Below are 22,053 nucleotides of genomic sequence, written 5' to 3'. Positions count from 1 at the left end.
ACTAAGAGTGGGTATTTCTCCCATATAAAGAATTTCCCTGAAAAAAGAGAAAAATGATACTTGGGTTGATAACATAAGCATTTTATTAAAGGAAAGTAATGACAAAGTTAAGTAACAAATACCGGGTATGAAAGTAAACTTTTGCTACCTCTTCCCATAGCTGTCACTAAAGTATTGAGGTACATGTATCAATAAGGCTGGAGAAAACACTATTTAGAGATCTCACTTGAATACATACAAAACTGATGCAAAGCACCATTACTAAACCCAACCAGTTGCAAAAGCTAAGTTGTTAAAATGGAAACCCAAGAATGAGGAATATCCTAGATTGAAGCAGGAATATCCTAGATTGAAAACCATTTTCTGTCAGTTAACTGAAAACTGTTCAAACTCAACATGGCCTGATGTTGTCATGAATAATATTACCATTGTTTAACATGGCCAATGAAACATTTGTGATTAGCAACATCATGTTCAAGGGACAGACTTCTTTCAATCGAACTTGACTTCAAGGTTCAAGTTGTTGTAATGTAAAAACCTTCAAAACAAACTGTCACCTTTCTATAAATTAACTCTTGACAAAGCATAAGTTTCAATTCAAACTTGTAATCCTCATTTCTGAAAAGAGCCTTTTGGTAACAGATATAATAATGCTTAACTCTACAATAACATTATTGGAATCTGTTAAATAATTCCAAAGGATGTGCTACCAAAAGCATAGTCATACAGATTACAGAGTATGTCATCTGAAGGAAGACTGACTGTGCTGCTTGGAGATGGGAGATGCAATGTATTAGTGCAAGTGTTTGAAGTAGGGAGGAAGCTCCCACTGCTGGATACAAATCTGATCTGCGGGGAAATGGAAAACCCCAATGCTGGCTCCTCATCTGCGCCACAAACAAATTGCAAAATGTGATTAAGGGTTAGGGCGGTGGATCCAGTGACCCTTCTCCCTGAAGCAACTTCTTTCACGTCTTTGTAAAATGCAGCATATACTTCTTTTTCATACCTTTTAGTATTGGAACCCTCCTCTGCAAACTTTGGTTCCAACAAATGGACAAGATTCCTCACATTGAGTTTGCTAGAAGAGGGCCTGAAAAGGTATAAAAACAAAGGAAGCTTTGCCATCAGTTGCAGGACTCCAACTTTACGTAAACCATTTCGTAGGTTGACAATGCAGGGGGAATGCTCAGATGAATCATCAATAAGTTCTTGAAGTTGTTCCTCAGACAGAAAGCTGGGAATTTTCCCATTCTGTAGAACACTTAATCCCATTATTATACCAGATGTATAGTAACGTTCTGCAAAGTCCTCGATGAGTCCACTGTCAAACAATTTTTCTTTGATTTCTTTGAGAACTAACCTGAAAAACTCTTTTCTAGGTCCCCCCAAGTCCTGAGCTCCCTCTCCCATAAAATTTACCTCAAGTGGCAGCCTTAAGTTGTCAATTAATGCTACTTCAGCTAATGCATCTTGAAAAACATGGTCCCTATCTATTATTATAAAGTTGGTCTTTCCTTTTAGTTCTGTTGAAGGGTCAACTATGTCCAACTGCCTTCCATCTAAAATGTGTTCTTGGGCTTTCTTCAGGATGGCAACTGGATTTTGAAATTCCTTACATTCATCAATAATATTGACAGTAATGTTATCAATGATTCTCAAATAGTCAGCCTCACTGAGAGGCTCTCCATTATCTACAGGCTGTTCCTTATTAGCCGCAGGTTGTATTACATGTTGTTCTCCATTGCCTCCCTCTTGATCATCTACAGTTATGGCTGCATGTTGTTCTCCACTATCTCGCTCTTCATCATCTGCAGATTTGACTGCATGTGCCTGTTCCTCTGCATGTTCCTCTTCCTTATGTCTATTTGTATTTGGCCCTTCACAGTTCATAGATTGCACCTCATCTTGTACGATGATGCTCTCTTGATTTACTTCTGACATGAAATCATCCATACTCCTTTGAATACCACTGTCCACCTCATCAGGGTCATCTTTGACCAGTAAACGCACATACACAGCACCTGTAGAAGCAATGCTTTTCAGCAAAATGTTTCCATTGATCTTCACCCCTGAAGCCAATGTCAGTTTCACTAGCACTCCAGAGATATTCTTCACGAATTCGAACTCAATGTATTTGCATTCCTCTGGAAACTGTGCTTTTACTTTATTGTAAAGGGTTTTTTCATTCCACCCTTTGTCAATTGTAAATCCACTTATAACACGATTTCTACGCTGGAGACTGACCTTTTCCTGGCGAGTTGTTGGTGTTTTTTCACACTGTAAACCCACAATAATAATGTCTTTGATGGCAAACTCATTCGATGGACGGCCAACCCTTTGTGTCGAATTAGAGCGGCGTCTACCGCTCGAAGTAGGAGCAGAACTACGATGAGTTGTTCCTTGCATACTCGGGAATCTTCGGTGCAGTTCACTTACCAAACTTCCTGAACTTCTAGAAGAAGATCCCGATTCTGATCCTGACAGAAGGGCACTAGAAGCAGAACCAGAAGATAATGGACTCGAAGAGGAAGAACTTCGCTGATTACTTGCTGCCGCAGTGTGAGTGGAGTTCACTAGCTGAGAAATTCGACTGATTTCTGTTATAGCATTATTGGCTATCTCACGTATCTGCCGTTGAACAGATTTATCCATCTCCAAATATTTTCAATACAATTAAAAGATGAAACCTCAAAGATGGCGCGAAGAAATCGAGCGGGAAAGTACTCGAGCCAGTCCCCCTCAAATCGCAAGCCCGCAATGTATTGTAGGCCAAATAATAAATTCACGATACCTTGAAAAATAATTGTCAGCGCCAATGAAAAAATAATTCTCAGTACCACAAGTAAAAAATAATTCGCAGTACCAGTCAAAAATAATTTGCAGTACGAGTGAAAAAATTCATTCGTAGTACCCACAAAAAATTTGACCTGACTAAATTAAAATAATTCAGGCTGCTAAAAAAATAAGCAAACACCTCGAAAAAGAAATTTGTACCGCCGATGAAAATACACAGCAAGCTCATAAAAAGTAAAACATTGACTGAAAAAACTGACTTGTGGGGCAATTTTATTACTACAATTTTGACCAGAACGGGCCTCCATAGTACCGTGTGGAGTTTGAAGGGAACAACCCAGAACTCTCTGGTTTCCTGGATGCCACTGTCCAGGAAATCCGAACTGAAGCAAACACAGATCCTGAACAGAAAGCTCTGCGTACTCTCATTGAAACAGGATGGCCAAATGACAAAGCCGCAGTTCCTGTCCTCGTACATCCATATTGGTCGGTCCGTCATGAACTTACCACGCACGAAGGACTCCTATATAAACAAGATCGTGTTGTCATACCTTCTTCGCTTCGACCAAGCATCCTCTATAAGCTGCATGCAGCTCATCGCGGTACTGAGTTTACTCTTAGACATGCTCATAGCTGTGTGTTCTGGCCGGGCCTCAACGGCCAAATCACAGACATGTGCACAAACTACACCACTTGTGCACAGCATGCCCAGCAACATCCTCGAGAACCACTAAAGCCTTACCCAGTGCCCACGCTACCCTGGCAACTGGTTTCTCAAGATCTGTTTGCTCTCAATGGGTCTGCCTATTTGGTCACTGTGGACCATTACAGTGACTATTACGAACTTGATCGGCTTCCCTCCATCCAGGCCTCAGCGGTCATACAAGCAACCAAACAACACTTTGGACGTCACGGCGTTCCCCATACTCTCATCACCCACAACGGAGCTCAATTCACATCTGAGGCATTCAAAACATTTGCAGAGAAATATAAATTTCATCACATTACCTCCTCACCTTATTGGTCTCAGTCTAATCTACCATAGGAAAATGAGCGAAAATGAATTTTCGACCCTTGCCACGAAATTAAGAATTTGTCTGATTTTTACTGGCAGGCACTCTTAACATGTTAACTACTCACATAAAGAAAATGCACTTATACAACATAAATCAACAAATCAAACATCGTTTTAACAATTAATACATACTTAACAGTTATATACTTTCAATGTACAAAATTAATCAAATTATGATTTTTTTCTGTATATTTCACAGGTGTAGGCAATACCTGTGAACACAACTGTAAATTTGATAACTATAACAAAATTTGGCGATCATCAGTGTCTAGTTAGAACAAATGGATTGACAATTGTTTGTCATTTTTATGCAAAAAATAAACCTCTTTAAGTCACATGAACAAAGTTGTACCACTTCGAAAAATGGAAAGGACTACTTACATCCCCCTGAAAATTCAATCTGAGGAGGTAGACTTAGAATGTGAGATATCACCAATAAGAAAATCATAACATAATGACAAAAAGGGAAAAGAGATCTTTCTTTTACCATATTTACTCACATATGTGCCATACATAAGAGAAAAAATAATAAGCATGGCCTTCAATAAGCGCTGCACTCTTTGATAACACACACAGCACTTAGAAGCATGTGACCTGCAGAGCAGCGCTTTATATTAGAGCGATGTATTAATTTTCTCTAGTTTTAAATGCATGTATTTCATCAATTTCCCATTAACCTCTCTTTCCAAATTTTGGCAATGCTCACAATGATTCTGTCACCAGGAACCATAACTAAACCAGCAGCCACGAGTATTGATTGAAAAAAGCGCCACATCAATGAGTCAAAAATGTTATGAAGGACGCAATGCCCCTTTGAGTGAATACAGTTTGTCATGTAGCTATTAACTGTCTAATAATCTAGAGTTTTTCTTCTTCACTTTAGAGCTAAGCAGCTGTTCAGCTTCTGCTTCACTGTCATCTTTTCTTGCACTCAGGTGAATTTAAAGTTGTTGATGTTTTGTCTTGATGGATTTAAGAGTTGCCTCTTGGGCTAATTTCAGTTCTGTGTATACTCCGTCTATTAATGCTTTCTGTCTTTTGCATTTTACAGTTGATACATTTTTCTCCTGAATTGACTTTCCTTTTTTAAACTCTTAGTGGCATTTTTTCAATGTCAGCATCATGACTTTTGACTGCTAAATGAGCTGCAGCCATGTGATCTAAATTTTTAGCTATTGTGTCACTCTTTTGTTGCCCCAGCTTGTTTCCACTTTCAATGTTGTCTTTCCCAAATAACTCTTTTTCGTCTTGGATAAGTTTGCAGGCATCTCTCTCAATAAGTGAGGTCTTCCGCAAAGTCCGGCTATGGTAGTTTTACCACAGTGTGATGTTTTGGAAGACTTGACCAGCTGTTCTACTTTTTCGTTCCAAAAACTGTCTTCTCTTCATTTCCATTTCAGACTTTGGGGCTAGCAATTTTGTCGTCAGTGTATATTTTTATGTTCTTCATTTTTGCATTGATATACTTGTTGTCCCTCAAGACATTCATAAAAGTGATTGACCTAGAGCTGGGTGCAGCATTTGCATTTGTCTCTAATTCGTCTAGCTTCTCTTCAACTTGGTTTGGATAAACTTCCTTTTGTCTGAGGTCCCTGTATAAGATTCAAGTCTTAATTGCTACATTGGAATTCCAATGTTCACAAAATAGCATGGTCAAAGTATTTGTGACCTTCCATAGGAAAACACGTCTTATTGAAAACAGCGTTTTTAGGGCGTTTGAAATGCCTCACAAACGGGGTTTGACAGCGTTTCAAACGCTTCGCAAACTCTTTTCAAACGCTTGGCAAACCCCTCGCAAACTCCTTACAAACGCTTTTCAAACCTTTTGCAAACGCCTGTCAAACGGTTTGCAAAGTGTGTCAAACGCTTCTCAAACCCTTTGCAAATGCTTCTCAAACCCTTTTCAAACGCTTCACAAACCCTTTGCTAACTTTTCGCAAACCCTTTGCAAACACTTCGCAAACCCTTGGCAAACGCTTCTCTTGAGTGCCAGCGGAACTAGTCCGCAAGGAATAAAACGCCCTTAGCAATTATAAGTTTTCAATACCTTACAGTCAGTAATTAACTGTTCTTTTAACATAAGTAGCAAGATAAAAAGATTTATATATAGTTATTCAGTATGATGGGAAAGTGCAGAAATGTATTTAGAATGCATGAGCGCGCGATGTCAGTTTGTGTTTTGGTCGCCTGTGTTTACGATTTATCAGCTGATTTGACGTGAATGAAAACTTCTCACTGGTCATACAAGCAAATGTTCACCGTAGTTTTCTCACAGACACAAAGAGAAAGGTAAAAGATGAATTTTAAATTTTACATTTTAAATATTATTTGAGCGTTTGTCGAAATTTCGATCCAACATTGCACGGCGAACACAAACAGCCGACAAGCTGAAATTTGCATAATAGCTCGACGGTCGTGATTGTTTACGCTTGACAGATTTCGCGAATGAACCTTGTCACGAATTCGCTACATCAAACAACCAGGTGTTATTTTTAAAATGTACTACATAAATATGTTTACAAATTCGGAAATAAGCTTGTGCCTTGCCAAAATTGTCAAAAGTATGGCTGCGGTATTTACCCGGAATGTTTACTAAGCTTATCTATTGTAAACTATCCCGCACGTTCAGCTTCGACGTTCATTGATTCGAACAACCTGAAATGTATGATTGACACTACATGTTGCCATTCATGTAGAGTTGCAATTAATAGCTCCAATTCTTTCACTAAGACGCATCAAGGTTTTGGTGCGACTAGATTCACAGAATCTGGTTTACAAAATTGTCTAATTTCCTTATACAGATAATTCTTCCTTTCTAAATCCAGGCCTAATGGTTTTATGACAGGAGGAAGCGTATAAGGTGGAAGTTTTGCTTGATCTTTTAGTAAGTCGAACTCTACTTCTTCAGAGTCAGCATAACGCTTACAGTAAACCCGCCCTGGCGCGTCTTTACTGAAGCGAAAATGATGATAGCCCTTTACTCCTGCCAATTTCTTGAAGTAGGGATCAAGAAAACTTACCCAGTCGTAAGTAAGAACTATAACTGAACCGTCATGAAGTCCACAGAGTTGTGTGACATTCACGCCTGTGACAGTCGAGTTGTCGATCGTACGGGCCAACTCGAATAGGTCCGAAAGAAAAGTTTTTCGGACCGCCTGCTTAGCCAAGCCAAAACACCAGTCTGGAGAGAACTTGGTGTGACCAGCAACCAGAAATGAATACAGAATGTTCCAGTGCAAACCAACAATTATTCTCCAGGCATAGTACCAAAGAAAATAATTGTTTTTATTTTGACCAGAACAGTTGTCCGCGTGAATGTAGACGTCTGTTTCGCCAAGCCCGAATTTCCCAAAATAGTAATGAACCAAGCTGATAGTACTGTTGGCTCCCTTACCTGTGAGAACTGACTCGTCAACTAAGAAATTTACTTGACGAGGAATCGCTTCGCAGCAGACACCAAAAATAGCACATTTCTGTGGTGTTTTGAAATAAATGGGTCCCGGCTGCAAGGGATTACTTGGATAGTGGACTTGTTGTGCATAATCGTATGAATAATGCATCTTGCCCTTCAAAGAACAGGGAGGGTTGTTCTTTGGAATGATCCCTTTGTTTGCAGTCAGAACCTGGTGTGCGGTAGGCTCTATGGCTTTTACAGTAGTTCTGTAGAAGCTTCGCTCACTACTTGACCTAAACAAATGTTCTTCCTGAGCGCGTACAACTGCTGATTTCGCGTGCTCAGAAAGATTTGCTGATCGGACAATTTGAGTGTTATTATGTTGACAAGTAAAACATAAATCACTCATTGGCCGCATGATAACTACATGTGGAGTTAGCTGGATTAAAGTGAGGGAGACTTGTGCAGGATCAGCCACGGAAGACACGAACAAATACGCAACTTGCTGTCATCCATATGTCTGTACAAACGTCCAAAGAAATGAATTATTCAGGTTCCTGAGAGTGATGTACAGAGTAACACCAAGCAAGTTCGGCAGACAAAGCATGGTTGCAACCTCATTTCCAGGAATATCACCTGAACACTTAAGCTTTGATTTCATGCTGCTGGGTCAATTGTGTACTGACCAATAAAGTTCTGCACACACATGCAAACCTCAAAACCACAAACTAATAAGATCGTTGCTGGTTGCAGTAGGTTTCCCATGCCTGACTGGCTTTTTCCTTGCTACACAGTAACATTTCATGGTTTTAAGGGATAGCAAGTGAGTGTAAACACACTTGCAGGCTGCAGAATGAACACTCTGGGCCTTAGGCCACGTTTTAATTTTCTAATCAAGGGCTTTATTTCACAAATTAGTGCAAATCATAAATAGTTTATGTCCATTAGGTGGCCTAAATCAGGGACGTAGCTATGAGTTTTACACTTTCTCACCTGGGTTACCTACCAGATTGTGATGTTGACTTCCACGCTGTGTTTTTCTAAAAGTATCTAGCCCCTGACTGGAAAAGATTTATGCCATGTTGATTCTTCAGATTCACACTTTTTCGCCACCTGAATTATGTCGCCTAACATTCATTCTGTTTGTCCTGGGACCATGTAGTCCAAATGGACTAGAGCAGCAACAGCAAGCTGAAGTTACATGGAAAGAGAGATATGAGAAAGCACCAATGGCCTTGGGCCCACTTCTGGCCATCAATGTGGCTGAAGTGATAGAAGAAGGGAAATGCCTGAAGCATAAAATAGCTGGGTTGTACCCGGATGTTGATGACCGTATTTGTGAAAACTATGGAATCCTTGTAGCTATAGCGAGTAAGGTAAATGTATCTAATCAAGTTATAAAACACAATGAATTTGTTTACTGGTTGTTAGATTAAAGAAACTGTGAACTTAAAAAAAGAAAGAAAATGAAGTGAGTGCAATGAATGAAGTAAATATGATCAATATTTGGCCAATGTATGATGTTTAGTCCAGCAGTCAAATCAAATCATTAACCTAGCGAGGTGTGTTATTATAAACAGATTTAGTGTCTCACAACTATTATATGCACATATTGTAGATGTTTATAAAATAGAGACAAAAAACCTGCAAATTTCTGTAACAATTTATGTTTCTTCAATTAACTCAATTTGTCTTTAAATTAATATAGATTTGTGTTAATTTTTTTAAATGAAGATCATTGAAATCATGGGTGATGGAAACCTCTGCTCCAAAGAGGATCTTGCAAGATACTTCCACAAGTTGGTATACCCCCTAAGAATAAAAAAGTATCACGTGAAGCATTCACATGCAACCATGGAAGATGGAGAGCTCATAATCACCAACCTCATTATGGATGCAATTAACAGGGAGGATTTCACTAAAGGATCAGTATGTAGAAATGGAGGTTTTTTTGTCTTGACCTGTTATGTACCTCACTTTTAATTTTAAAAGGTATCACCTAGCATGACAGGTGATGTATGCACTATGATTGCATTGCATTGTGGATGGGTAATTTTCAAGATGGCAGCTTAAACATCCAAGGAGTTTTCTAGAGTATTTTCCATCTGAAAGAGGATTTGTTTTTCCTTCATTTTACCAAAGATAACTACTGGGTACCCTTAAAGACATATGAAGTATTTTCATGGTAGAAGAAAGTTTGTAATGCCAATTTATATGCGAATAACACTTTCACACATATCCATGCTGTAATTTGAGACCATTTCTTTCAAATCTAAAACTTCTCTGTTCTGTTCGTTTCAACCTTCAATAGTCTAGAATGTTTTTTTCACCTTTAATCTACAGCTAGAAATAATCGTGCCGCAACGCACCCTATGATATCTTGGTGTTTTTTGCTGATTCCTCGGGGCAACCTGGCCTTCGAAAGGCCTTTTGTTACAGAAGGTGGGAAAGCCAGTTACTAGGCGAGCACCAGTGGAAGAAGCGTCAAGGAAAAGTTTCTTCCCGGATTCAAACCAGCCATTAGGTCCAAGAGAATGGTCCTCAGGAGAAATTTCAGCTCTCATACAACATATTTGTCTTTTTGGGAAGAAGCGTGGACAGACAAATGGCCTACTATGAAAAACGAAGCCTTCTGCAATGCTTGTGCCAATTGTGTCAACAAGACATGCAATTCCTCCAGGACACGTTTGTACACAAAATTTCTATTACTAAATTGTTTTCATATCCAATGATAAGTAAACATTTTATCCCGTGAGTCGTGGCCCATTGCTTCTCATCTTTTAGTTAAAGGAAATTTTCTTACTCTGCTGATATTCCTACAAATTTTGCTTAAGTGCTATCACTAGAGTGATCTTGGTGTATTTGTTTTGCTTTAAAGGTTCTTCCTGTTGCTCAAGAGTCAACAGACATCTAATGAAAAAGTTTAAGTCTTTGTCTGAAGCTGAAGAGGCACTCAATATCGATTATGTCCTCGAATCTGGAAATTCTGAAGAAACGTGACAACACGCAACCTCCAAGGCTTATTCCAGAAGATGTCTTGTTGTCACCCATCTTCAGCTGCTCCCCCTCAAAGTATACACAGCCTCCTCAGAACCAAAGTGTTGGTGATGTGGTGGAGGAGTTTCTTTTGTTTTTCAAAAGTTCAATGTCTATGAGGCTAAAGTTGCAAATCCTGAACCATTTGTTTAAGGTCACCTTGGTAGAGGATGGAGGTCTAGAAATTTTTAAATTTGTAAAAAGTGATTTCCTTCTTTCGAGTGTTAAGACAATGGAAACATTTTATAAAGGAGGCAAGCACAACCTCATTTATTCCTTGAGCAAATGCTTTGAAGGTCCTGCACAAGGATGGATCTAAATCTTATACCTTACAGTTTGCTTGATTGTAATATACGTTTCTTCGCATACAATAGAACACAGAAACTTGGCGTGGAAAAACATTAGGCTTCATGGCTTGAGACCATGTTCAGCCAGTTTGGACATACGTGGCTCTGCCTCTATAGGGGTCCAGTATGGCAATATGAAGTGGAACCACAGGCAGCAGAACATGTTAATGTTGATGAAGCTGATAGCTCTGACATGGACATTATTCAAAATGCCTTACAACAGTCTTTACTTAGTCTGGAAGACAGTAGTGATACACTAGACTTGAGCGACATAACCCCAAGCTTCATGGACAACGAATCTGTTGCTAAGCCTGCCTGTTCTTCACCTTTATCAGAAGAAAACATCCCTGAAGAAATCTCACTTGAAGCAAATGCTGTGGAAGATGTGATTCACGTGTCATACTTGTGGAATCGTGTCCCAGAAAGTGTAAGGCAGGAAGTGGAACAAGGACTGGTTTCTCCTCGGGAAATGGAAAGGCTGCATTCCATTCAACCGAACTCATGCACAACTGTGAGACGTAACCCATACATGTATGACCCCCTTAAGATTGGTGATGTACAAATGTATAACCACTAATATGTACCAAAATGCTGCACAATGTAGACTACCAGGATACAACAGGATATGTTACCTTTATTCAAGCATTTATCTGCAATTTTTGCATACACTATTGATGCCAACAATTTTGTAAGATGCTAAATTATTCATCCTGTCAATGATAGTTTATGTAGAATAGTGTTGCAAACTTAACTCTCAAAACGTCAGTGACATGGGGGTGTTTTTTCCTGAAGGGGGAGAGGTGGGGATGGCTTAATAAAGAAGTTACGGTAAGCGCCAATGGCTATTAATGTGTGTTTAGCCTCTTTTCTTTTGGCCACTTCAGGAAAGTTTAAAATTCAAATTAATGCGCAGAGTTCATTGAATTTGCATAAGACCTGGAATTTTTCAATAGCTAAGGTCATTATTTCCCCCTTAAATAAAATTTAGATGCAAGCACTTGAAAAGGCTAAGCAGAGGAATCCGGAAGGTAGATGGTGGATCAAGGCAGATGCCTGTGATGTTCGAAAAGGCCTAAGAGAGAGTATGCAAGGTGTTTGGGCTGGTGACAAAGATGTTGGCAATGGCTTACTGCAGGCTTTGTTTGAAAGTTATAAGGCAAGATGTATGTTTGTGAAGAGTATTGGTTCAAAAGGGAGGTCTCATTTGGTGCAGACCGATGTTTGGAGGTTATTGTCAGAACTGGACAATGACCTGGAGTTTCTAACAGCGGGTGCTCAAGTTGCTAATGAAGTATATAACAAGGCCCTTGAGGGTTCTCCAATACTGTTGAGTAGATTCCATGGGAAAAAGGGATCTTATGAATCGTTCGACTCAACAAATGAAGAATGTTATTGATGATCCAACAGGTTGAGTTGTTGATCGGAAAATTGCATCTCATTAGCTGGACTTAGAAAATATTTCACGATATTCTTGTGGCAGAGCCTCAGTGTAACATTGTCAATTCGATCGATTTGTTTGATTTGTCAAATGGAGAATTCTATTGACGATCCTACAAGTGGAGTTGTCAAGTGGAAAATTGCATCTCATTAGTGGAACTTAGAAAATCTTTCACGATATTCTTGTGGCAGGACCCTGGTGAAACTTTGTCTATTTGATCGATTCGTTCGATTTGTCGAATGGAGAATTTTATTGACGATACGACAAGTGGAGTTGTCGATCGGAAAATTGCATCTCATTAGTGGGACTTAGAAAATATTTCACAATATTCTTGAAATTTATTCCGATTGTCAACATTGTCTTCAGTCGGTTCACGGTAGGGTCATTGTGATAGAAAACTTGTTATGTTTGGCTTTATACTACCTTTGGTGTTTCTAAAACGAGGAATATTCATATCTTTATGTCCTTTTCCACTGTACCTTTGTTATAACGGTGTTTTGTCGATTGTCAATCATCGATTCATTGATAAGAGTATTTTTGCGACATACTGCAGATATGTTAGTGGCGTAAATGACCATGCAAAACACATCTGTTTATGTCCTCTTTCACTGTGCAATGACCTTTGACCATGCAATGTTTCGTTTACACTACCTTTGGTGTTTTTAGAACGAGGAATATTCACATATTTATGTTCTCTTTCACCGGTGTTTTTAGAACGAGGAATATTCATGTGTTTATGTACTCTTTCACCGTGCTTTTCTTATAGCACCGTAAATGACTATGCAATGTTTTGTTTGTACTACTTTTAATGAGATGCAATTTTCCGATCAACGACATCCAGGTTTTGGTTGTGTCCATTCGACAAATCAATCAAATTGATCGATCCGACAGGCTTTATATCCAGCTGATAGCTAATGAGATGTAATTTTCTGATCGACAACGAATAGAAAGTTCTCTTTTCTGATGGAATCTACTCAACAATATTGGACATGAGTGAGGCCCTTCAACGTGCTAGGGCATCAGAGCCAAAATTGATGGAATCGGCATGGAGCACTGTGGGATTAAGAGAACTTGTGAAGAAAGTTCAGGGTTTTCAACTAGAGCTGAAAGATGTTGGGCAGGAAGGTGGTATTGTTGGGTCGAATTGGTTTGAGTTGAAATACAGCCTGCTTGGGTACTTGAAAGATCTGTTCTCTAAGAAGCGCATTGCTGCAACCCATCTTTTGGTGTTCATGATAGCAGATGAATGGTGCAACTGCAAGCCAATATGCTATTCCTGTGCGTTTTCTGCCATACAAATCACTAACTGATGCAAAACTAAGGGAACTGGAGGTCCAGCTGGATGATGCGATGAGAAGGAATGGAATGACTTGTTGTTATGGGTCAGTGCCAACAGTTTGTCAAGTTAAAATATTATTGACTTTCATTCTTGATAAAATACTCCATTGATACATGTCTTTTCAGGGAATTTAATAGTTGGATGATTACACTAAGATTGTTTTTGATTTTCCATAAATAAATACCTCAGCCACCCCAAAAGAAAAAGACAACTGCTAAGTTAATGACAACTTTTGAATTTTTCCCCTTTGCTTACAGGTTTCACCACTGATGGTGAGTTCAATTCCCTACGTACAATAGGAAATGTCCGACAAATATCGATCATCAAGATTATCCAGAATGCAAGATCAGAGGCCCGAAGCGTTAGTGCCAACACTATTGCTTCTTATCTTATGTGAAATCCATTGTTGTTGGTCTACAGTTCCCAATGGTCCATGGATTTTCCATTTCATGGGTACAAATAGCTTTCACTACATTAATTTATATTATTATCGTTATTATTATTATTATTATTATTATTATTATTATTGAGTACAATTATTATTATGTTGTTTTTATGTGCAATTTTTTTTCCTTTAAACCTCAGGAAATGTGTTGTATCAGCACCCAGCAGTTCCTATTGATGATGTAATGTGGTTAAATACATTTATGACAAATAGTGGAGGTGAACCAGTCCCATTTGAGAATGCCATTTTGATGCTGAGGAGGAAACTCTTTCCTTTATGCATGATCGGCATCCATGGGTTGAAGGTATGATTACCCTTTAATGTTATATTGAAAATAATTATCCACAGCTTTACCCATATACAGTACTCTCATTTGAGCACAGCAAGTGAGATGCACCAAGCTGGTATGAGGGGTTCAAATATTTGGGCATATTTTAATGTACCTATCTCATCCTTGCATGCTGTAACATATTTTCATCCTCATGTGTATTCACTGTGTATCTTCTTCAGATGGGAATAATGCAAGTGAAAAGTGTTGTAGGTGTGAATAAGGTAATATATGGTAGTATTTCTTTTATAGGACAACTTGAGACATCAGGAGGCATGAATTTCATTAACTGTAGTAAAATAATTAAAAGCAGATGGCAATTTTTTATGATGGAATTTATGCATAAAGATTGCAATATTTAAGACATAAAAATCAGGGAGTTTGATTATAGTAAGATATTTAAAAATTGGACTAGAGTGAGCATCAAATTTAGAGAAGGTTATTATACGCATGGCTTTTTTCTGTAGAATATGTAAAGGTTTCTGGGAGTTTGGATAAGAACTGCCCCAGGCGATAATGCCATAGATAAGGAAAGGATAAATTAAGGTATAGTATAGATTAATTAAAACATTTAGATTTGTAAAATAACGGATTTTACACAGAATACCTATACTTCTTTTGATCTTTTTAGCAATGTAATTCACATGACTTTTCCAATTTAGATGGGAATCAATAAAAATACCAAGATATTTGATTGAGTATTCTCTTGTCAATTCTTTTCTATTAATTGTCAACTTAACATCCTGTATTAATTTCTTTCGTGGAGGATGAAATATAACAAAATTTGACTTATCTATATTTAAAGAAAGTTTATTAGTGCATAACCATATATAAATGTTATTTAATTCCATGTTTATATTAGACTGGAGGGTGAGAAGATTTTTATGTTTATAAAACAAGTTAGAATCATCCGCAAAAAGGTGGAAGTCTAGTAGTTTTGAACATTTATTGAAATCATTTATATACAAAAGAAAAAGTAATGGCCTGAGGACTGAGCCTTGAGGGATTCCACAGGATACTGGATGCAAGTCTGATTTTATGTTATTCAATGAAGCAAATTGTTGTCTATTGCTAAGGTATGAAACAAACCACTCTTGAGCAATTCCTTGGATTCCATAGTGTTCTAGCTTTTTAACTAAGATATTATGGTTAACAGTGTGAAAGGCTTTGCTAAAATCAAGAAATATCCTACAAGAATAGCTCCTTTCCTCGACTGCCAATTGGATTTTATCAATGATACTTAATATTGCATGATCTGTTGAATAATGTGCATGAAATCCAAATTGTTTGTCATAGAGGGTATTTTTCTTTTGTATAAAATTGATAAGTCTATTGTACATTAGTTTTTCTAATAGCTTATTAAATATTGATAAAAGAGAAATTGGTCGATAATTATTCAAACTAGTGTATGAGCCTTTTTTAAATACTGGAATAACTCTAGCTATCTTGAAGCTACTTGGTACCATCCCTGATGAAAAAGAGGCATTAAATAATATTTCTAATGGTTTAGATATTACCTGCTTTATAAGCTTCAGTGCTGTAACTGGTATGCTGGAGGGTTGACATTGGTTGATAGGGTGGAAAATGTATTAATAATTAAAAAATTAGGTAAATGATCAGTAAGATAATATATTATATTGCCACTAATAGTAAAGTGCTCCAAATAATTCAAAAAAATGTTGTCCATAAGAGTGGCTGAATGATCAGTGATTCTAGTTAGTTGTAAAATATGAGGATGAAAAAATGAAGTACCTAATGTATTCATAAAATGATCTGTTGCAGGATGATGTTCAAACTTCAAAAGATCTAAATTAAAATCACCCATGATCATACAATACTTATTTTCTCTATGGATCCATTCAATGGTCGAGTTCAAGTATTCCTGAAATGCCTCTACATTACCATCAGGATGTCTATAGATGATTCCACATATCATATTATGCTGCGAATCATTGTGTAATTCAATCCATAGAGCTTCAAATTCATTCTTTGAGACTGTTAAATCATCACGTACAGTAAATTCTAAATCCTCCTTTATATAAAAACCTACACCACCGGCATTAGAATAAGTAGGTTGTGATAAATAATGATAACCAGATAACTTAATGTTTTACTATAGGATCTTGATTAAGTTTAATTTTGGTTTCAGTGAGACCTATTAAGGAAAATGTACAGGCTAACTCAGATAACAGATTTACAAGATTGTCATAATTGGCAGAAAGCCTCCTAATATTACAATTTAGTGCTGAAAAGGAATTTTTCCCATTAAAGCATTCAATAATGTCATTGTCATTATTAAACGTTTCAGAAGTATAATAGTTAAAGTTTAGCTCACATGGCATATGTAGATCTACATCAGATCTGGTTAAATGAGGTATATTTGATTCTGATGAGCTTATATCCAGACGAGGTAATAGACTATATTCTTGGGTCCTAATTTGTAAATTACTATTCATAGAGTAAACTTAATATATAAGCTATACTTAGCTGGGAGATGACTTGAGTTACGATGAAGAATGCAATGAAAAGTAAGCTCATCCCTTGATCTTTACAAGGTCATTCATATCCATTATTGGGAGGACAAGGCTGGTATCACTTCTACGAAGGAATATTTTCCCTGAAGAAGTCCAAATATACTTGAACTGTTTGTCCTTCCTCACTTGGTAAGCTTTCTTGAAGAGCTCCTTATTTTTCTGGGTGAGACTCCCTGCAATGAAGATTCTCTGGGCAATTGGGTAACCAAGATCCTTGGTTGAAAGATCGTTTTGCTTCCTTCTGGCTTTATAAAAACTTATCCTTGGTTATCCTTCTCACAAACTTGACAATAATTGGTGGGGATTTGTTACCCTTCCCTTTGTAAGACTCGCTGTTCCTGAGTCGGTGACTAATGGAGATATCTCGATCTTCAATATCAACATCCATTAGGTTAGCGACTTTAAGAACTATTTCATTTGTATCCTCCTTTGACTGGCTACTTGGAAGTGGTATACCACGAATTTCCACACGTTCCCTTCGAACATACTGCTCTAGATCATTATGGGCCGCAGATAAATCTTGCAGTTTCTTAGTGGTCGCTTGAAGTTCCATTTTAAGGGCCTGGTTCACATTAGTAAGTTCCTTCCTCTCTTCATCAAAGGTAGACAATTTCTTAAGCATATGCTCATATTTCTCGTTGATGAGGGACATGGACAGATTAACATCTTCAATTTTCTGATTCAATGGTGCTAATTTTTTGTCAAGGATGGCTTCCAAAGCCTCCGCTGTAATTACTGACATGGCTAAGGCGACTAGAACAACATATAACATAAAAAAAAATACTGAAGATACAACAGTTTTGGCAGAGCTCACAAAATTGCTGCCATCTTGTACACCAACCGCTGACCGTACCGTATAGAGTTATCATATCACGTTGAGGCGACCCAGGTGTATTTGTTTCAGACCAAGTATCCATGCCACGAAGAGGTCAGTTGACTGCAAGAGCACAATATCACAGGACCCCCATGGAATTGCCTCCAGCTGTAATACAGGGGAATCGACTACAATAACTGTTCATCATAATTATTACTTTTTTGAAGAGTAAAATTTGATAAACTTTGTCTATGTTTCTAGTTCCATAAATTTAAGAAATGTTTGAAAAAATTCTCAGTGATTCCCCCTCACAAGTTCAGAAACAGTTACACACTGTTGGCAACATGAATAGTGTAATTTTTATTTGTAAATCTATGTTGATAAACCCTGACAAAATGTGTCTTTATTTATAAGAGATAAAAGCCTTTTACAAAAGCAACTTACATTTTCATTCATTAGAATTTTACTTCACTTTGGAACTAGCTTTGACCACTGCCTTTTCCCACACCCCTTTCCTGGTGAACTCAATAGTCAAATAAAAACCAATCAAAAGAAAAGTAGTGGAAAAACGAATTTTGTTTACAGATACCTCAAGAGATGGGTCACTTAACAGTGGATGCACAAACTTAGTTAATTCATGTGCTATGTATCCTACTTTCTTGTAATTTGATGATGCCATGATGTATACCGCAGTGGCATTTTGGTCATGCAGATTGTCTGGTTCTGCCTTGAGATTGACAAATAAAGGCCTGTCATGTTCATACAGGTGTTCATATGATTCCTTGAGTGCTTTCTGCCTGTCTGGTGAATGACATGTTCCCAGAACCTTAAAGGGCAAGCGATGCCTGGTTGAAATACATGAATCATGTGCCACCTCAGACTCATCAGACTCCTCTTCTTCATTGCTTTCATCATGAACACCAGAAATGTGGTCATTGGCAGCTGATTGTTGGATAAATGTGTACTTCTTCCCTTCCATTTCAATATGACAGTGAGAGGTACACAAGTATTTTCCCTGGTTAAGATCTGCAGCCACTGCCTTCTGAATAAAACCATCTCCAATCTCAGAGCCTTGCTTGAAATGGACTCTTGGAAATACCATTGTTAGAATCGGAAAGCATGGAATTTTCCATTGAATGGTGGAAAGCCTATCCACATGGATTATTTGGAAGACCTTTTCTTGAGTGTCAGCTGCAAGAAAAAAAATACCCTTAATTTCCACTTTTTCTGTACAAGGTACAAGAACTTGGTTGGAGAATTACTGTTAAAATGTTCATTTATAATCACTATTAATCCCATTTTTTCTTTGAAGTGACATGCTCTTTTAAAAGGGAACAAACAAACCGAATTTAAGTATACTATTCCTTTGAAAACTTCCTACTTTTTAGCCATTAGGACTGTTTTCCTAACAAATATAGTATTGAAACTGAGAAATATTTTTACAGAGCATCTAAAAGTACTAAGGGTTATCACTCTTGCCAGATCTGTTGGATATGATAAGTCACAACACAAACACTACATAAAAACTTCATGGTCTATAACATACCAATGGTTATAGATTCAGTTGACAATGCTGCCAATTGATAACCTGCTTCATTTCTCTTGATAACCTGCAAGTGTTTGTTTCAGGAAAAAAAAAACAATTATCCTGGGGAGGGGGTACTCATCACAATTCTTAGTGGGGGTGTGCCGCCTGGCCCTCTAAATCCTGACCCGATTTCAGACCAAAATATGCCATTTCCCACACCTGTTTTCAGAGCCGACCTGAAAAATCTATACCCTTTTTCAGACCTGGTTTCTGAAAGTTGCACTCGATTTGTGTACCCTTTCAAGTGAAGTCAACCTGTCTCTTAAGCATTTTGTTATTATTTAGTGGTACAGGGCACTGATCATTGGCACGGCCACAAAATTCTACAGTAAATAAAACTGCATCCCGTGAAAACCCTACCAGATTTCAGACCAAAAAGGTCAAAAACTAAAAATGTTTGCAGACCAAAACAGCTCAAAAACCATACCCTTTGGGATGGAACATACCTATATAGCCTCATAGGGGAGTACCCTCCCTCCAGGCATTTATCGGAGAGCAGATTTGTAGCATCAAGTATTCCAGTACTGCACCTTTAATTTGTACAAAACTAAGTGAAAGAAAAATCTTTCAATTTGCAATAAAATATTATTTTATATGTACAAAATATTTCCACCAACCTTTGTAAAAAGATGAAAATTGTTAACTTTTTCCCAACTCTTGATGTTAACATTACCAACTGCCAGTTCATTTGAAAAGATGGAATCCAGATTACTAAAATGTTAAGGAGAACACATGTGTAGTGTTTAATGTCCATTAGACAGGACATTTACACAGTGGGATCTCACTTTTTGAACCTCCTAATATTAATGCCAGTGAAAGATAAGTTGGTTTGAGAAATCAAGGGTGAAATAACCAAACTGCATTGAGGGTAAGTTTTCAAGAGACTCTTCTAGGGGATCCTAAAATTGATATTCAAAATTTAATTATAAAATGTGTTATGCAACAATTTCAACAATGATACTATCCACAGAGGTGCTGGACATCCATGAGTGGGTCAGTGTCCCACTTCTGATGTGGGACAGTACAACATGTTTCCTCATTAAACACCGTCTGATGGTTAACCACTGCCATGGCCTTGTGGAAGTTTGCTAGTGCTAGTGCCTCCAGGATATCCCCTGTTGCTGACAAATGGAATGCACAATGAATGCCAATACCTTTGACGTTTTTCAAGTAATCACACCCAGCAGCAATGCACATTTCTTGAAACTGCCTCATGGTAACCTTAAGCCCTTCTAGGATTTCAAAGAGGTCAAAAACATCCCCATCACCACTTAGTGTGACTTTAAACATAACCTTAATTGAAAACAAACAAAACAATCATTTTAGGACTTCGATACTCTCTTCATCTAACAAGAAGTAAAATGTATTTAAGTTATCTCATTATACCGTGTACAAATATTGGTTGTTGTGATGCAAATAAAAAATTATTAAAAATAATGACATGGAATTCATTGTTAAGAGAGAGTAACAAAGATGTTGATTTTTTAATATCTGAACAAACTTGAATGGAACAGAAAAAACAAACTTCCACAGGTTTAATTTGTCAGTCTCAGACTAAATTGCAAGCCTAGTTTCTTTGAGTTATTTATGTACTTATTTCTTTATATATACAAGGATTGCACCTCTGACCTTTTTACAACCAAACACCAAGAGATCAGAATCTTCTGTTGGGGCAAAATCTGCATGTCATCTTGCCAGCAGATAAGCTATCTGAGCATCTGATTCATAGGGGGAAACGATGCACTGAACTTTTTCAGCCAAACAAATCTGCATCAGAAGACAAGAAAACAACTGAAAATTATGCTACATTACTACAAGCTACTATAAGTTTTTATGACGTCTTATTTTGCCATATCCACTACTATTAAAATTTATTTTAGCAATAATAATCAAGTCTAATCAGTGTTTTTTATTTAGTAACATTGCACGAGCAAAAGTGAAGCAAGATTACAAGAATACTTAACTTACATTTATGCACTGGGTGATATCGTCAAATGTAATTTCCATGGCTTGACTTCAAAGCTTGTTTGCTTCTTTGGAAGAAATGTTACCTTCCGCAGCTTTACTGAGGGGATTTTCTTTTTCTCTAAGCGATCGTAGAGAAGAAAACACTCATAAGTTTGCATTAAAATCACATGCAAATTGTGGGCATGATAAAAGAAAATTTTTCTCACCTTCGTCTTCTTCTGCCCGGCAAAGGCAAACCGTCAAACATGACAAATGGGGGAACACCAGCCTTTTTCACTGAATGTAGACATTTCTGGAAAATTTCACCGCACCTTAAGTTGGAAAAATTATGAAATGACGAACTTTGAGCATGAGAGAATCGGATCGATCGAAAATTTCAAAATATTTCTCACCTATATCGCCTTGCACTCTGCACGAAAGACACGCTCAAACCCTTGTGCAGCCAGCAGGCAGCATCAGTAGCTGCTGTTTGGCCAAAAAGATCACGGATTCCTTTTTTTGCAAAACTTAAGAATAAATGGCAGCAGACCGTGAATCCCCATTACGCATTCAGTATTAAGAGACGTGCACTCGACCACATCAAGGAGTAAATGATAATATTTTAACTGAACGACCAAACTGCAACACAATCGTAGTACGTACACCACCTGCATGATGGGTAAACATCGCCAGACAAAGCTGTATGCAAAATAACTTGATTTAAACAGTCTGCTGAATGTACCTAGACCTCAAGGTGAGGAGAACAAGAAATGGGCTTGAGAGATCAGGGGTGAAATTAGAGAGGTCTTTTTTATATATATATGGACATTGATTTCCAGTTTCATTTGGGTTCAGCAAATACAGATTTTAATGTATAAATGTTTGGAGATAATATGTCTTGAGTATGTGCATGAGTATGTGAATTTTTTTTTCCAGTGCATACATGTTCTCACTCACTCTTTTTAAAGCTAG

General features: G+C 37.6%; 2 protein-coding genes and 3 pseudogenes across 2 annotated transcripts; 1 reads left to right on the top strand and 4 right to left on the bottom strand.

Moving 5' to 3' along the window:
• Window positions 1-586: 586 nt before the first annotated feature.
• Window positions 587-2,479, bottom strand: LOC149099747 (uncharacterized). The gene has a single exon (XM_089278055.1). It carries the CDS (start codon window positions 2,407-2,409, stop codon window positions 685-687), a length of 1,725 nt encoding a protein of 574 aa, XP_089134181.1. The 5' UTR covers window positions 2,410-2,479; the 3' UTR covers window positions 587-684.
• Window positions 2,480-6,590: 4,111 nt separating this feature from the next.
• Window positions 6,591-7,959, bottom strand: LOC110059784 (uncharacterized). Its single transcript, XM_089278448.1, has one exon. The coding sequence runs from the start codon at window positions 7,681-7,683 to the stop codon at window positions 6,607-6,609; it is 1,077 nt and encodes a 358-aa protein (XP_089134574.1). The 5' UTR covers window positions 7,684-7,959; the 3' UTR covers window positions 6,591-6,606.
• Window positions 7,960-9,601: 1,642 nt separating this feature from the next.
• Window positions 9,602-11,408, top strand: LOC149099746 (uncharacterized; annotated as a pseudogene).
• Window positions 11,409-15,500: 4,092 nt separating this feature from the next.
• On the bottom strand, window positions 15,501-17,753 carry LOC149099745 (uncharacterized; annotated as a pseudogene).
• Window positions 17,754-17,882: 129 nt separating this feature from the next.
• Window positions 17,883-21,712, bottom strand: LOC149099744 (exonuclease 1-like; annotated as a pseudogene).
• Window positions 21,713-22,053: the final 341 nt, after the last annotated feature.

Source organism: Orbicella faveolata, unplaced genomic scaffold, assembly GCF_042242905.1.
Source record: "Orbicella faveolata isolate gen_17 unplaced genomic scaffold, um_ofav_v1 contig_46, whole genome shotgun sequence".
NCBI classification, from domain to species: domain Eukaryota; kingdom Metazoa; phylum Cnidaria; class Anthozoa; order Scleractinia; family Merulinidae; genus Orbicella; species Orbicella faveolata.
This window is presented reverse-complemented; position numbering and strand designations above follow the sequence as displayed.

Excerpts from the sequence above, each read along its gene's own strand:
- LOC149099747 (XM_089278055.1), bottom strand. The coding sequence starts at position 2,409 with ATGCAAGGAACAACTCATCGTAGTTCTGCTCCTACTTCGAGCGGTAGA.
- LOC110059784 (XM_089278448.1), bottom strand. The coding sequence starts at position 7,683 with ATGCGGCCAATGAGTGATTTATGTTTTACTTGTCAACATAATAACACT.